The following is a 15,142-nucleotide window of genomic DNA, read 5'->3' on the forward strand; positions in this document are numbered from 1 at the left end:
GCACGAAAGACATCACCGGATGATTGCTTCTTCCATACACTAATGGCCGTCATCACCGCCCTTTTTTTGTTTTAGACGCTTACTCTTATTCAATCAATCCTATTATTTGTTTTAAGCTAATGTATAAAAATAAACTTCTACCAAAATGTACCAAAGTAGACATCTATGTATATATGATTCTTTAACATTTAAACAGCATTCATGTATATATGTATAGGATCCAATTCTTTTTATTATATTGTCCATTAGAAAAATTGTGATATCTACCAAATACAATCAATTTACATATTTCAATTTAATGTTTTTATAAAAACATTTAAACCAAATACTGTTTTATTCTCCTGTATTACTGTCCTCATTTTTTCAAATTGTGTCAATTCATTATGTTCTACCCGAAGTCTGTATAGCAATTCCCTTCTGATGTATATCATTCATCACATTGCAGGTATATCATATCATAGTATAAACAAATAGGGTATAATTTGACTTTATCTATAATGAAAAAATAAGCATAGTTGAATTAAAAACAATAATTTTTCTACTTTGACTAGTATTTGATACACGTTGATATACAATTGGTGTTTGTCACGTTAGTCAAAGAAATATTTTTCTTGGAAAAAGAGAATATGAAAAGAAATGTAAAATTAAAAGAAGAGAAAAGAAAGCAAGAACCCTGCTTTCTTCCACCTCCTCTCCTTTGATTTTTATTTTATCACCTTTGCTTTTTGTCTAAGCTTTTTAAGATTCGCGCATAATGACCCAATTACCACTACACGCTTTGTCCTTTTCGTTGAGATTGCTCGTTCCACAGTGGCAGGCCTACCGACAATTCTATGTCTTTTCAGGGGCTAAACAGTAATATCCATCCCAAAGAAAATTAGGAAAATGTTTTGTCTCGCGTTGTTCAAACCCTAGTCTGAATTCACCATATATGTCCATTCACTCCAGGCGATATGATGCTTGCAGGGTGCTTTCGGTAAATTATATAACTCGTGACTATTCTGCATACATCTTTAATTTAGCATACGTTGTTTGGTATACTTTATCAATCAAAAATTCACGAGTGTGAAAATTTGAAAACCTCTCTCTCTCTCTCTCTCTCTCTCTCTCTCTCTCTCTCTCTCTCTCTCTCTCTCTCTCTCTCTTCTTCTTCTTCTTCTTTTTCTTTGTTCTCTTTATCTCAAGCTCATTCTTCTTCTTAGTTACTAGACCTCTCTCTCTTTTGTTTCATCTTATTCTTTCTTCCTTTTTTTTTTTGCTTATCACGCGGCTCTGACCAGCTTTCAAGTTGTTCGTCGCTGGTTAATGGATATTGAACCCTCTTGGGATCTTGGGGGGGTGGTTTCTTTTTCTAAATTGCATGGCAACATCAATTGACCAAACCAATACCAAATCATCACATGCTCATGCTCTTCTCCTTCTCCTCATCTTCTTATCTTTCCTTCTCTTCATTAGCCTTACAATCCCCATGACTCGTCCTCAGGTCACATCTACGGTTGCTCCTTTTAAGAGGGTTCTCCTTGAACCTTCGGTTTCAGCTTCAGTAACAATGGATCTACATCCAAACGCTCGCACACGACACAGCCGCACTTCTAGAAGGAGAGAGTTTGGAATCGATGCTCATGAGGTTCCTAGTGGTCCAAACCCTATTTCCAACTAGGTGAGTTGGCACATCTGGTTTTACCGGTGAGTTTGAAGGATAAGTTATTATAGATCAATATTATATGTATATTGGGGAAGCTTCAGATCGATGGAGATTAGAGAGAAGCTTAATTATTATGGATTTTGTTTTTTTTTGTTTTTTGGCTATGAATTATCATGGATTTGGTATATATATCTTTGGATCGATCAATTTGGTACCCTTCCATTTCCTTTTTAAATCTTTAGTTCGTTTTAATATTGCTTCCTCCATCTTTTAAGTTTTGAAGTTAGAGTTGTAAAGAAGAAATATACTCTAAATGGTTCACTTGTGTGTATGTAGCCACCTCTAATATATTTCCTTCGCAAAAGCATTTGGTGCATATAGAATCCTTTGTTGTTAGATTTATCTAATGATAGTTAAATCATTAGTATAAAACTTGGACCATTGACCAAAAGACCGTATTTGTAACACTAAGTGAATGACATTGAAGATCTCGAGGCATTTCCCAAATAATTGTTGGATCTCGTTTTGTCCGGACAAAACTGTCTCCTTTCTGAATATAAATCTTGAAAAGAAAATGCAAAACAGCTATATCCGATATCAATTATCTAAAGTAGTTTTCTTTTCTACCGGAAAAAGTGATAATAATCTTTAAATAATAACAATAATTCATGTTACTATATGGACCCTCCGATATATTCATACATACCAACCGGTAATACGCTGTACGATTCGACATAGAAGTGTGAAGCCCCATTTAATTTTTCAATGAATTGTTTTGTTTTTTTTCTACTTTTTTTCACTATAAAAGCATATATCCAAAAAAATGTGGATCAGCTTTTTCTTTCGTTGGGTTGAACGACATGGGACTGTAGAAGAGAAGAAGCAAAATTATTAGACAAGAATCACTTCCTAACATAGCTTTTTGTCTTGTCAAAGCACAGTGTCCCAGAAGAAAAACCAAAAGCTAAATTAGAAAAAGTGATGATTTGATAATTATAATCGTATCATTTCCTTGTTGTTGAATTATATGCCATCAATCATTTCCTTTATGATGTTCCACTTTTCTTCTCTTTCTTTCTTTTTTCGTGTATATTGTATTTGTAAACGGCCTTGGTTTCCTTATGTTTATTTACAGAGCTACGATTTTGATTGAATATCAAATATATACTATGTTCTGCTTTTCGAAATTTACAAAAAAAATAAAAGAGGATTATTTTTTAATTAGAACTGAACTGATCGTACGTGCATATATCCAAGTTATACGCCTCACTAGTTGTTACATTTTAAGAATGTGTATTGTTACATATAGAATGCATATGCACAACAATATCAAACATAGACATATATAAGAGAGTGCTATGAATTGTTAGGAGTGAACTTAGCCAAGTTAATTCAAAAAGTTTTTTTTGAAAAATAATGAGAGTTATAAATTACATAAAACCTCTATAAATTAATACTCTATAAATTAATAAACACTATAAATTAATAAATTTTGTCAGTCCCAAGTCGGGCCAGTGTAAAAAATGACAAAATTCGATAAGATAATAAGATAATAATTTTTCTGAAATCCCCATGTAAAATATGGTCCCAATAATATCATAAATTAATAATCATGTAAAATTTTATATATGTGCTGCTATAATAATGTATGTTTCTCCTAAAGGTCATATCTATAAAACAATTTTTATGATGTATTTTTAAACTATAATGATATAAAATATTTTGTAGTATGTCATAAAGATAGCTACAGTCTTTTCTAGATATCCGTAATTTACATTTTGATAGTTTGATTGACTATTAAATTACAACAATTTATATTATTATTCATAAATTTAATTTTATGTATGTCATGTGTATAAGTGAATTTGTCTATTGTATTTGTAATTTATTGTTAATAATTTTTTCTAAATATTACAAAGTCAATTCCAAAACCATAAAATTTTGAATATCCGAAATGTTAAAATTGTCTCAATTCATAATTTTTAAAAGTTAAACTATTAAAAATATATCTATAAATTAATAATTATTAATTTACACTATAAAATAAATAATTATTAATTTATAGATAAACTAATATCACTATAAATTAATAAAATGTCTTGGTCCCAACATTATTAATTTATAGAGGTTTTACTGTATATTAAGTTAATCATTAAAACACTTAATTCAGGTAAATATTTAAAAGTATAAACGAAAATCCAGCCAGATATTTTCTCAATAATAAGAGACATGTACTACAGTATTTAGAGCTAAAGTTATAGACAAATTCAGATTCTCTTTCGATTCTAATATTAGATTTAAGAAAAATGTATTTTAATAAGCGAATTTTAACCTTAGGAAGGTTATTAGTCATTACTAATGTGTTATAAAAATGAACTTTTGGCACAAATAAAGAAAATTTCTGATAATTTTTGTTAACTATGGGTCATTTAGTCGTTAACTAGTAATATATTATACTAGATTAAGATCTATTTGATGTGCGAGTTTTTAAAATTTGAATAAAATTAATTTTACAAAAAAGCTTATATTAATTTTTTTGTTGTTAGTAGATTCTATCATTAGGAAATAAATATAGATTTTTATTTTTATTTTTGTCTTAATACACTAATTTGCATTTCTATATTTTAAATTTATTGTAATATTATTATATTGATCTACTAAATTTAAATTATCAATCACCACTACTTTTGCAAATATTCATCTTAACAATTATTTCCAAAATTCAAATATGTGGTTTTTCAATCTTGCCTAAAATATGATTACACAACTTTGTCATATTATGTTTTTACATACAAACCACCGGTATGACCTTCATCTTATTTACATCAATTTAATTTTTTTTCTTTTTCTATTTTATAACTAAAAATGTGTTTTTACACCCACTCATATTTCACTGTACAAGCATTATTCTATACCACCCCTACAAAATGTCTATATAAACATTAAGCCAACTATATGTGTGACATCCCGGTTTTGAGAGACTTCCCGGTTTTGAGAGACTTGGCGAGATGTTTAAAATAATTAATTTGGACACCTATGTCACCAAAGTGCACTTATCTTTTTGGTCAAGAGTCGTGAGAGAACACCACAGTTAAGCGTGTTTATGCTGGAATAGTCTTAGGATGGGTGACCTTTCGGGAAGTGATTATCGAAACTGTGTGAGTGAGGACAAAACACAAAAAAATATCATGTGGTGATTTGTAGGGACGGTAACAAGTTTTTAAAGCCTCCCGAACGTAGCAAACCGACGTCGAATATACATGAGCTCACGGGCCTAGTGAAAGGACGTGAGACCCATTAAGGAATGTGAGCCCATAGACTGGAATTAGACACAGAGCCCACTAAGAGGTGACAGTCGAAGCGTTACAATATGTCTCTTTACTTTCTTTTTTGCATAATTTATTTAATCACTAAAATTACTTACTCAAACAAAATTCAGATAATGTCTCTGTTCAGTATAACAAGTTTTCTTTCAGTATTAGTCAAACAAAATTCAGAAAAATATATCACATAAAAAATATTTATGATATGTATTTAAAAAAAACTAAGATTTAATTAAAAATGGTTCAACTAGAATTAGTCTATGAAAAACTGAAAGAAAATTAATCTGTCAGCATATACTTGAGTCTTAGATAATTCAAAGAAAAAATATAAATGAAAATAATCTAAAAATACTAGAATTATTATAATTTTAAAAGAAAAAGCACAATTAAATAAATAATACATAATTAAATTAATTGTAATCCTTTTAATTTTAGGATTTGTAATTTATTGTAAAGTTACCTTTATGTTTATATATATTTTATATATCTTTTCAAAAAATAATATAATCCTCTAACTTTTAGAATCTGTAATTTATTATATAAGTAATGATCTTCTTTTAAAATTTAATTGATAAACATGACACATGTATCATGAAAGTTACTAACTCTCCATTGCTTTGCTGTATGAAAAATAAATCATGCAATAAATTATATATTACGTTATGATTCTGTAATTTTTATAAAAGCATGCATAAACATAAAATTAATAAAATATTAATTTAATTTTTGATTTCATTAATTATAAACCTCATAATAATATAATATATTTCATCTTTTAGTCTTATATATATATATAGAAAAATGTATATTATTTATTTTAAGATAAATGTAAGGTATCAAATAAACATTATTCTCCATTTAAAAAAAATATGTAACAAAGTAATTTATTTACTAGTTAAATAAATAGTCTTTATAGAGAACTTGTTCCCCAAGCTACTGAATCAAGTTTTTCGATCAAAAAAATCTTGGAATATTTCATCTCCGATATTCTCGTATCTTCCGTACATTAATTACCTTATACTTTGTAACAACTTTAGGTAACCCTACCTAGGTTAGTCGGTGCTTACGTACTTGTATAAATATTAGGTGCAGCCTTCTTTATTCAATATCACTCTAATTCTCAACCTCAAGTACCTCAAATCTTTTCCTTCTCTCGACAGACCGTCTCATACGAGACTCCTTCATTCCCCTCACAAAACCCAACACCAAACCGATCACAAAACCCATCGCAGCTTCTCGTCCCAGAAATCCAGCTATAGTGAACGCAATGGTCTCAAACGTCAACACTCCACCGCCGACGGAACACACCGAGGATAGACCCACCACGTACCTCGCCGCTCTCCTAAAAAACATCGACACTTGTCGTCCCAGCGTCGCAAAGGTCTCAAACGTCAGGCAATCAACTAAAGCCAACGTCGTCAAACCTGTTAGACCTGTTAGACCTGTTAAACCGCGAAAAGTAAAAAAAAAATCACCTCATACTGAGAATGGATCCGCCACGTACCTCTCCTCAGGAAACCCCTGCCTCGACTTCTTCTTCCACGTTGTTCCCGACACGCCCAAGGACTCTCTGGAGAAGCGGCTACAGGAGGCCTGGGATCACGACGCCTTGACCACTCTCAAGCTTATCTGTAACCTTCGTGGAGTCCGTGGCACTGGAAAATCTGACAAGGAAGGGTTTTACACGGCGGCGTTGTAGCTCCACAGCCGCCATCCGAAAACCCTAGCTTGTAACCTCGAGTCCATCTCCAAATTTGGCTATTTTAAAGATTTCCCGGAGATTCTTTACCGGCTTCTACAAGGATCTGAAATCCGCAGTATCCAGAATTCGGAATGGATCGATACGATAGACGCAGCAGCTCGACGTAGAAGAGCTCGATTTTCTAGTTGTGTTGGTGGTCGTGGTTTCGGTCGTGGCCGTGGGAGGGGTCGCGGAAGGGGTCGCCGTGGTTTTACATTCAGGCCGGCAGCAACGAGGCAGAAGAGGGTAGCGAACGCAGAGAGGAAGAACCAAGAGGAGAAAGCCAAAGCAAGCTTGGCGCGCAAGCTAAAGAAGGTTTCAATGGGAAATAAGGCGTTTACAAGATATACTAACGATTCAGACTATAGGTTTCTCCACGAAAGTGTCTCTGATCTATTCGCAAATCAACTAAGGAGAGACGTTGATTTTTTGACATCAGGCCAACCAAACAAAATCTCTCTAGCGGCTAAATGGTGTCCATCGCTTGATTCTTCATTCGACAAAGCAACTCTTCTCTGCGAGAGCATTGCTAGGAAATTGTTCCCCCGAGAATCATTCCCGGAATACGAAGGTGTGGAAGACTCTCACTATGCGTACAGAGTTCGTGATCGGCTAAGGAAACAAGTTCTTGTTCCCCTCCGGAAGACTCTGCAACTCCCTGAAGTATACATGGGAGCGAAAGATTGGGAATCTCTCCCTTACAACCGTGTTGCATCAGTGGCGATGAAGTCATACAAGGAGATTTTCTTGAAACACGACGCAGAGAGGTTTCAGCAATATCTTAACGATGCGAGAACGGGGAAGACTAAAGTAGCCGCCGGTGCTGTGTTACCTCACGAGATAATAAGAGAATTAGACGGCGGAGATGGTGGACAAGTCGCTGAGCTGCAATGGCAACGAATGGTTGATGACCTTAAAACGAAAGGTTCTTTGTCGAACTGCATGGCTATTTGTGACGTTTCCGCATCTATGTACGGTGTTCCAATTGAGGTTTCCGTGGCGCTTGGTTTGCTAGTCTCTGAGCTATCAGAAGAGCCATGGAGAGGAAAGCTTATAACCTTCAGCAAAAACCCTGAACTGCATTTGGTTGAAGGAGACGATTTGAGGTCAAAAACAGAGTTTGTGATGAACATGGAATGGGATATGAACACTGATTTTCAGAAAGGGTCTTGATTTGATTCTTGAAGTGGCCGTAGAAGGGAAGCTGAAGCCGGAAGAGATGATCAAGAGGGTGTTTGTGTTCAGTGATATGGAGTTTGATCAAGCGTCGACTTCGACTTCACCATGCAATAGATGGGGATGGTCGCCTCCGACTCCGAGTAATGGATGGGAAACAGATTATGAGGTGATTGTGAGCAAGTACAGAGAGAAAGGGTACGGAGATGCTGTGCCGGAGATTGTGCTTTGGAATCTGAGGGATTCAAAGTCAACCCCTGTTCTCGGAAACAAGAAGGGAGTTGCTTTGGTAAGTGGGTTTTCCAAGAATTTGATCAAAGTGTTTTTGGAACATGATGGAGAGATTGACCCTATGATGATCATGGAGGCTGTAATAGATAGAGAAGAGTATAAGTCGCTTGTTGTGGTTGATTGATAAAAAGATTTGTGCTTCTTTTGTATTCCTTATTGGTGGGGTTGTTACTTTGTAGAGTTTATTTTTAATGGTTTACTCAAACCCTAACGATTTGAAACATTAAGCAGAAACGAACAAGAAATAATGTCAAATTACTTCATTATGCTAAATTCTTAATTGCTGAGCACATAATCAAGTAATCAGCGAAACAAACGAGCATGTCTACTACGTTCATTGATCAAGTAATCAGCGAAACAAACAACCAATCAACACCTAAGTTGTTTCTATACTAAACAAATTTGCACTCAGATGACTGAGTTGTCATCCTTGTCGTCTACGAAAGCTTGCTTCATGACAACTCTTACATATAGGACCCTTTTTTCTCTTCGCCACTCATATATATAGGACCCCTTTTGCTTTTGCGGAATTCCATGTAATTCCATGCCATCAATCATTTGGTGAAAAAAAACCCAGCCAAAATTTGGTGAATCAAGGATGGTAGACCTTTTCTTATTTTTTTTGATAAATCAATTACACATTTATAGAAAAACATATATACAAATCAAATTATTCAAAAACTAAAAAATATATAAATTTTACATTGAATATATTTAGGTATTATTGATATTTATGATTTAAAATAAATATAATTAATTAGTATAATTAAATATATTTAAGATATAATCAATATGTTTTAAAATATTGTTTAGGGTTTAGGGTTTAATATATGTATATATATATATATATATTAACAAAATTAATATTATATTGGCTAGAGAATGTGTCAAAATCTTTCTAAAGAATATCCTTAAAAAAGAAATTATTTCTAAAGAACGTGATCCCCAAGCCGTCCCAGCATATCAGTTTTGACAATCTAGTATTTTGGTAAATCTATATAATAATAACAATCTGAATAAATGTCAACAAAAGTTACGATTTTTCGTCGTACATTTTCGTTAAATAAATTTTATTTTTTTTAAAAAAAAATTTGTACGGTTGCATATGTTCATTGTCAAGTTTTGTCTTTCACCATAAAATATAATCATATGGTTGCTTCTATTCATTGTAGAGTTATGTCTTTTCACCATATCTTATTCACAATTTTTTGTTCTTATACTTATAATACATACAAAAAAATTTACAAGGTTGCCTCGATTCATTATGATTTTTCATTTAATAATTTATAACTTAGAGTTGAGTCTTTTTGCCATATTTTTTTATTATAAGTTTTTATTTTGATGGTTGTGTTTTTAAACTCACAGTTATATATGTTTAATACTTATGAAGTTTTAGCCTTACTTATTATTATTTTCTTTGAGATAATTTTTAATTTTATTAATTAGTATATATTTTTTAACTATTTTATTACTTTCATATAATTTTATAATATATAATTTCAAATTTAAATTAAAATGAACTTTTCTTGAAAACTTCCCCTGCGAAATCGCGGGGTCTGAGTTCTAGTATCTTATATAATATAATAAATTTTTATTCTCAAACTTGATTCCAGAATTTGACACTGAACCATGTATTTTTCTATCTGATACTTATGAATGAATGGATGATAACAACAAACAAACTTAGGCTAAGATCATCAAATGGGATGCAAGGTGTTTCAATACACTTATGTTGTTGTAGCATAAATGATGTCAAACCATAAAGAGTGTGAAATGTAGCAGTCAAGACATGAATAATGCATTCAAGTTAAGCCAAATATAAAAGTGGTTTGATTCTAACAATCCTAATTACAAAAATGTAAATGTAATGAACCAACAACTTAAACAATACTAGATGCAATAAGAACTAAGATGTAATGCAAATACTACACTTAAACAGAAACAAATACTAAACAGATGCAAGGTAATGAAACTAGAGAGATGCAAAACATAAACTACACAGACGAGATGGTGCTCTATCACGCACTCGACCGAGCTCTAAGAGTGTGGTCGAGTGACTAGTTCGAGTGGTGCAAAACTGAAGAACAAAGACTATAAAACAACCTTAAACAACCCATAATGCAAAATAACAAGACAGAAAGCAGGTATGAGCAGTAAAACAGACAATCAATATATAAAACAAGTCCTAGAGATGGGATTCATTGGCTGGTATTAAGCTATAACTACCTAGACTGATCAACAAAACTCAATCAATATGAGATATCTCAAGACAATAACCTCTAATACTTACTAATCCACTCTCATGGCAATAGTAATCAGGTTTAAATACTCTTAGACCTAGTTCTCACTAGCTAAGACATGAATAAACATGCATTAAAGATCCAGATCATTATTCGTCAAAAACCACCTAGACAACTAATCTCTTAGGCTAGACACAGTAATCTCCAGTATTAGTCTATTATAGCATCCTAAACATCTTTTGGAAGGAAGGAAACATGAGATCTATCCTTAACTTCTCAAAGCAAAGATAGCATAGAGAACTCATAATCTGGAAGAGGTTTATAAACAAACAAGCTTGAACAGTCTAGATAATCATAACTCTTTACCAGCCTAACCCATCTCTAAGTGTAGATCATGTGGTGATTTGTAGAGACGGTAACAAGTCTTTCAAACCTCTCGGACGTAGCAAACTGGCCGTCGGAAATTGATGGGCTCACGGGCCTTGTGAGAGGACGTGAGGCCCATTAAGGAAGGTGGGCCCATGGACTGGGAGTGGACATGGGCCCATTGAGAGGTGGCGTTCGGGGCGTTACAAGTGGTATCAGAGCCCAACCCTGACGAGTGTGGAGTCGAGTGGACTAACATCGTCAGGGGGTGATGGTCTTGATACGAAATGAGGACGTTACGATCTGTTAGTGGAGGTGAATTGTGACACCCCGGTTTTAGAGACTTGCGGAGAGGTTTTAAAAAAGAATTGACTAGGCCACCTATGTCACCAAAGTGCAATTATATTTTCGGTGAAGGGTCCTGAGAGAACTCCAGAGTTAAGCGTGCTTGAGCTGGAGTAGTCTCAGGATGGGTGACCTTCCGAAAAGTGACTGTCGGAACTGTCCAAGTGAGGAACAACCACAAGAAAAGATTATCTGGTGATTTGTAGGGACGGTAACAAGTCTTTAAAGCCTCTCGGACGTAGCAAACTGGCCGTCGGATATTGATGGGCTCACAGGCCTAGTGAGAGGACGTGAGGCCCATTAAAGAAGGTGGGCCCATGGTCTGGGAGTGGACATAGAGCCCATTGAGAGGTGGCGGTTGGGGCGTTACACTAAGATCCTAGTTCACTACTCAGATCTAAACATGATCATGAAGAACACAAACTCATAAAATGATGAAATAAACATAGATAGATAGATGATGAAAAGATTTACAACTTAATACAAAGAAGCAAGATCAAATTCTCAACAGATCCAAATTTATGAGAATCACAAAGTGCTAAAAGTACTGAAAAGATGCAAAAGGAACAAATTATGCTAAATAAGGTAAAAACTAGGTTTTTAGTGCTTTTTGGGGTATGACTCTCTCTCTGACGGCTGCAGGGTGCAATGTCCTTTTATAGGAGGAAGGGGTAGCCCTACTTAGCTAGCAGACAAAATACAAAGTCGGCTGGAAGTGCTTGACCATGTGCTCGGTCAAATGCATGGTCGAGTGCCTTATGCTTCTGGTTGCCTCTTGGTCGAGTCCCTCTCCCAGCTCGGTCGAGTGTCTAGTCGAGTGACTTCAAGACTTTGTCTTTCTTCCATTCCAACCTTGATCTGCTCTATTGGATGTACTCTCTTCTTCCTCAGCTCACTTCCATGCTCCAATGAACTAAATCGTCTGTTTATGCAAGCAAACATGCAAAGCCATGCAATTTCTACCCTAATGCACAAACATAGGCTAAACTACACAAAAATGACAAAACTAGCTAGTAAACAAGGCAAAATAGAAGGATAAAATATGTATGAACAGGGTAAAATATATGTACATCAACTCCCCCAAACTTAGTCTTTGATTTTCCTCAAGCAAACAAACAGTACATAAGTAGGAACAGAGGTTTGAAAGTGGATCTCAGAACCTAAAACCTTTTAATAAACTAGCTAGAATCAATGTCTAGGTTACTAATATTATGATGCAAGGTGAATGAGCTGTACTTTAAAAACTTTAGACAAGCCTATCACAACCTAAACTGATTCAAGCCTTAGATATCCACATGCATTTAGATCAATCATTTCCTTTAAAATTCATTAAACAAGAACATGAATCATATTATACAATGCTTAAACTCATTTGGCTTGGCAATAAAGGCTTAGAGATAAAGATGCTCTCTCTTTAGAGTGGAGCTTATCAAATCAAGGTCCTCTCATGAAAAATAGATTGAGTTTTAGAAGAAGGCTAAAGGTAAGAACTAATAAACACATACAACAACAAAACCTTGTCTACCCAAAGACACCCAAAGTGTTTGATCCCATATATCATTCTAATCCCAAATGGTCCTAGTTCTACCCTTTAACTTCTTTTATCTCTTTTACCCTTTTTTCTCTTTTATTTTTTTTTAAGCCTTAGCAGAGGTTTCTTATTTGAAATTTCTAGTGGAATGGAGGTTTCTTTCTTAAACACCATGTTTCTCTTTCTTTCTTATTTTTAAGACATAAAAGCTTTTTCCTATACTTTTCTTTTCTTTATTTCTTTTCTTTGACCAGAACCATCTTTTATAAACATGCTTCCCCATTCTTTCACTAGAGCTTAAATTTACTTAAACACATTCTTCTCCTAAAGACTCTAACCTATTCTCTTTCTTTCCCTTCTTTTCTTTTCTTTTTCAACCAAACCAAGTCCCAACCCATAAACTAAACCAACCTAGTCCTATCTAGTTTGAATAATGCAAACTAGAACTACACAAGGCTTTATTCCTGTAAGCTCAAAGCTAACACTTTCTACCAAGCTCAATCCCAAAAGGCATAACACTCAAGAATAAACATGGTTTGAAAGGAAGGGTAGGTTAAGGGTAGGGGAAACTGATTTAAAGATGAAATCAACTACTTGGATCAACAAGAGTGGTAAAAAGGGGAAAGATGATCCAAATATGTATATTGTTTCCGTGCGTTTAAAGCAATGCACAACCAGATAATTAAAGTCAATATTAGGTTTTTATAAGTAGGAAATGATATCAAATCACAACATGCTTCAATTTAGACCATAATGAAATATAGGAATTCAAGACTTGGTTCAATCTTATGTTTCTAGCTCACTCGACTAGCATCAAAGTACTATTAACTTGGACATTGATCCTAGTTTAGTGAATTTAAACAAGTTAACAAGGCTAACTCATCATAGATCCCTAATGCATATATGAAACAGTCCTATATAAAACATACTAACAAGATCCTAATATGCAATGCATCATGAACACTCTTTTTTTTTGAAAAGATTTTTGTAAAATTTTTTAAAATTTCAGGTTTTTCTATACCATAGATGAAATGCAAGTACTAACATGATGATGCTAAAAATTTGAAATAAGAAAACAGAAAACAATGTCAAATGCTATCTCAAACCCTCTCCCCAAACATAAATTACATAGTCTCTGTGTAAGAAAATTTTGAAAGAGGATTTAAGAATCAAAATAAAATGAAACAAGAGATGCAATGGTATTTAAAATGGAATAGGTGATGTTGGTACCTCATGGGTTGTAGAAGAATCTGTCTACAACATCACTCATGCTGTCATAGGTGTATCTAGAGTTTTCAGCTTCATTATGGGCTCCTGATGGAGAAGGGGGCAGCTCGACTATTCACCCGGACTGGCGCTCGGTCGAGTGCCTCTGGTGTGCTGGTCGAGCGCCTGGTCGAGCGTGCTGTTGTGAGAAGTAGTGCTTTCTTGGGTGGCCATAGTAGTGATGTTGCATAAGGCAGGATCCACAAAGTATTGAGGCTGGTAGGGAGGGTAGGCTTGTCCATAGGGGTAGCCTGGATAACCTAGTTGAGCTGGAAAGACATATGGAGGTCTATCCATGTGCTCGGCCGAGTGAATTGGAGGTGCTCGGTCGAGTGCTAGTTCGAGTGCATCGGTCGAGTGCCTTGGAAACTGCTGTTCTGGGTAAATTGAGCCTCTTCTCCTCTGTGTAGGCTCATAAGACGAGGCTCTTGATGGTTCCACGGGGTTTTAATCCCTAGACATAGCTTTGGTTGAGATACTTCTTCTCAAATGCTCACTAGGTGCTTGGGATGAGTTTCCACCCTTTAACTCATTGATTTCTTTCTTCATGGACTTCATGGACTTCATGGACTTTGACATCTTTTTCACCTTATTCTTCAATGTTTTAATGGTCTTGTCATGCCACTTGTTCCATTTTTGGAGAAGTGTCACCCTCTTGCTGGTCTCTCTCACTCCTCTACTATCTTTTTGGTGAGGCTCATAGTCTTCAAAGTAGAATTGCTCATCCCCTTCTGCCATCTCCACATCTTCACCTTGTTCACCTCTCAATGGAGCTGTACCATCAAACAATAGCTCAGTGGCTGGCCAAGAGTCTATGTTGAGCTCTTCTCTTATTGTTTTGGCTTCTTCATTGAGCAGAATAAGCTGAGCCTTTCCCACTGTTGGATGCTCAAAGTTGAAGAGATACTTCTCTTGATGCCTTTCCTTGGCTAGGATCAGAGTAGTGGTGAGGTATGGGATGTCAATCCACCTTAGCTTTGTCTCCACAACTTGAAATTGCACATTGGACCTACTTAATTGTGGTAGGCATAATTAAGGTCTTTTCCCCAACGTTACAGTAATTGTGTGTATTCGTAATTCTAGTAAAGAGACATTTTTTTCGATAACTCTAAAAATCGTTTGCTATAAATCAAAAACACAAAACGTTTCCTTCTTATGAAAATATTTTATTTAAAAAAAAAACTCTACAACTTACTAACAACAACGATACATAATATC

The 15,142-nt window shown here is 34.6% G+C and overlaps 1 protein-coding gene and 1 pseudogene across 2 annotated transcripts; both read left to right on the forward strand.

Annotated features, from left to right (window-relative positions):
- The first annotated feature begins 1,219 nt into the window (after positions 1-1,219).
- Positions 1,220-1,852, forward strand: LOC109132041 (CLAVATA3/ESR (CLE)-related protein 41). Its single transcript, XM_019243179.2, has one exon. It carries the CDS (start codon positions 1,361-1,363, stop codon positions 1,658-1,660), a length of 300 nt encoding a protein of 99 aa, XP_019098724.2. The 5' UTR covers positions 1,220-1,360; the 3' UTR covers positions 1,661-1,852.
- A 4,233-nt stretch (positions 1,853-6,085) lies between these two features.
- Positions 6,086-8,421, forward strand: LOC104789766 (uncharacterized; annotated as a pseudogene). Its single transcript, XR_015561582.1, has one exon. The product of XR_015561582.1 is annotated as an uncharacterized LOC104789766 (transcript).
- Positions 8,422-15,142: the final 6,721 nt, after the last annotated feature.

Source organism: Camelina sativa, chromosome 1 (genome assembly GCF_030686135.1).
Source record: "Camelina sativa cultivar CO46 ecotype springtype chromosome 1, ASM3068613v1".
NCBI lineage: Eukaryota > Viridiplantae > Streptophyta > Magnoliopsida > Brassicales > Brassicaceae > Camelina > Camelina sativa.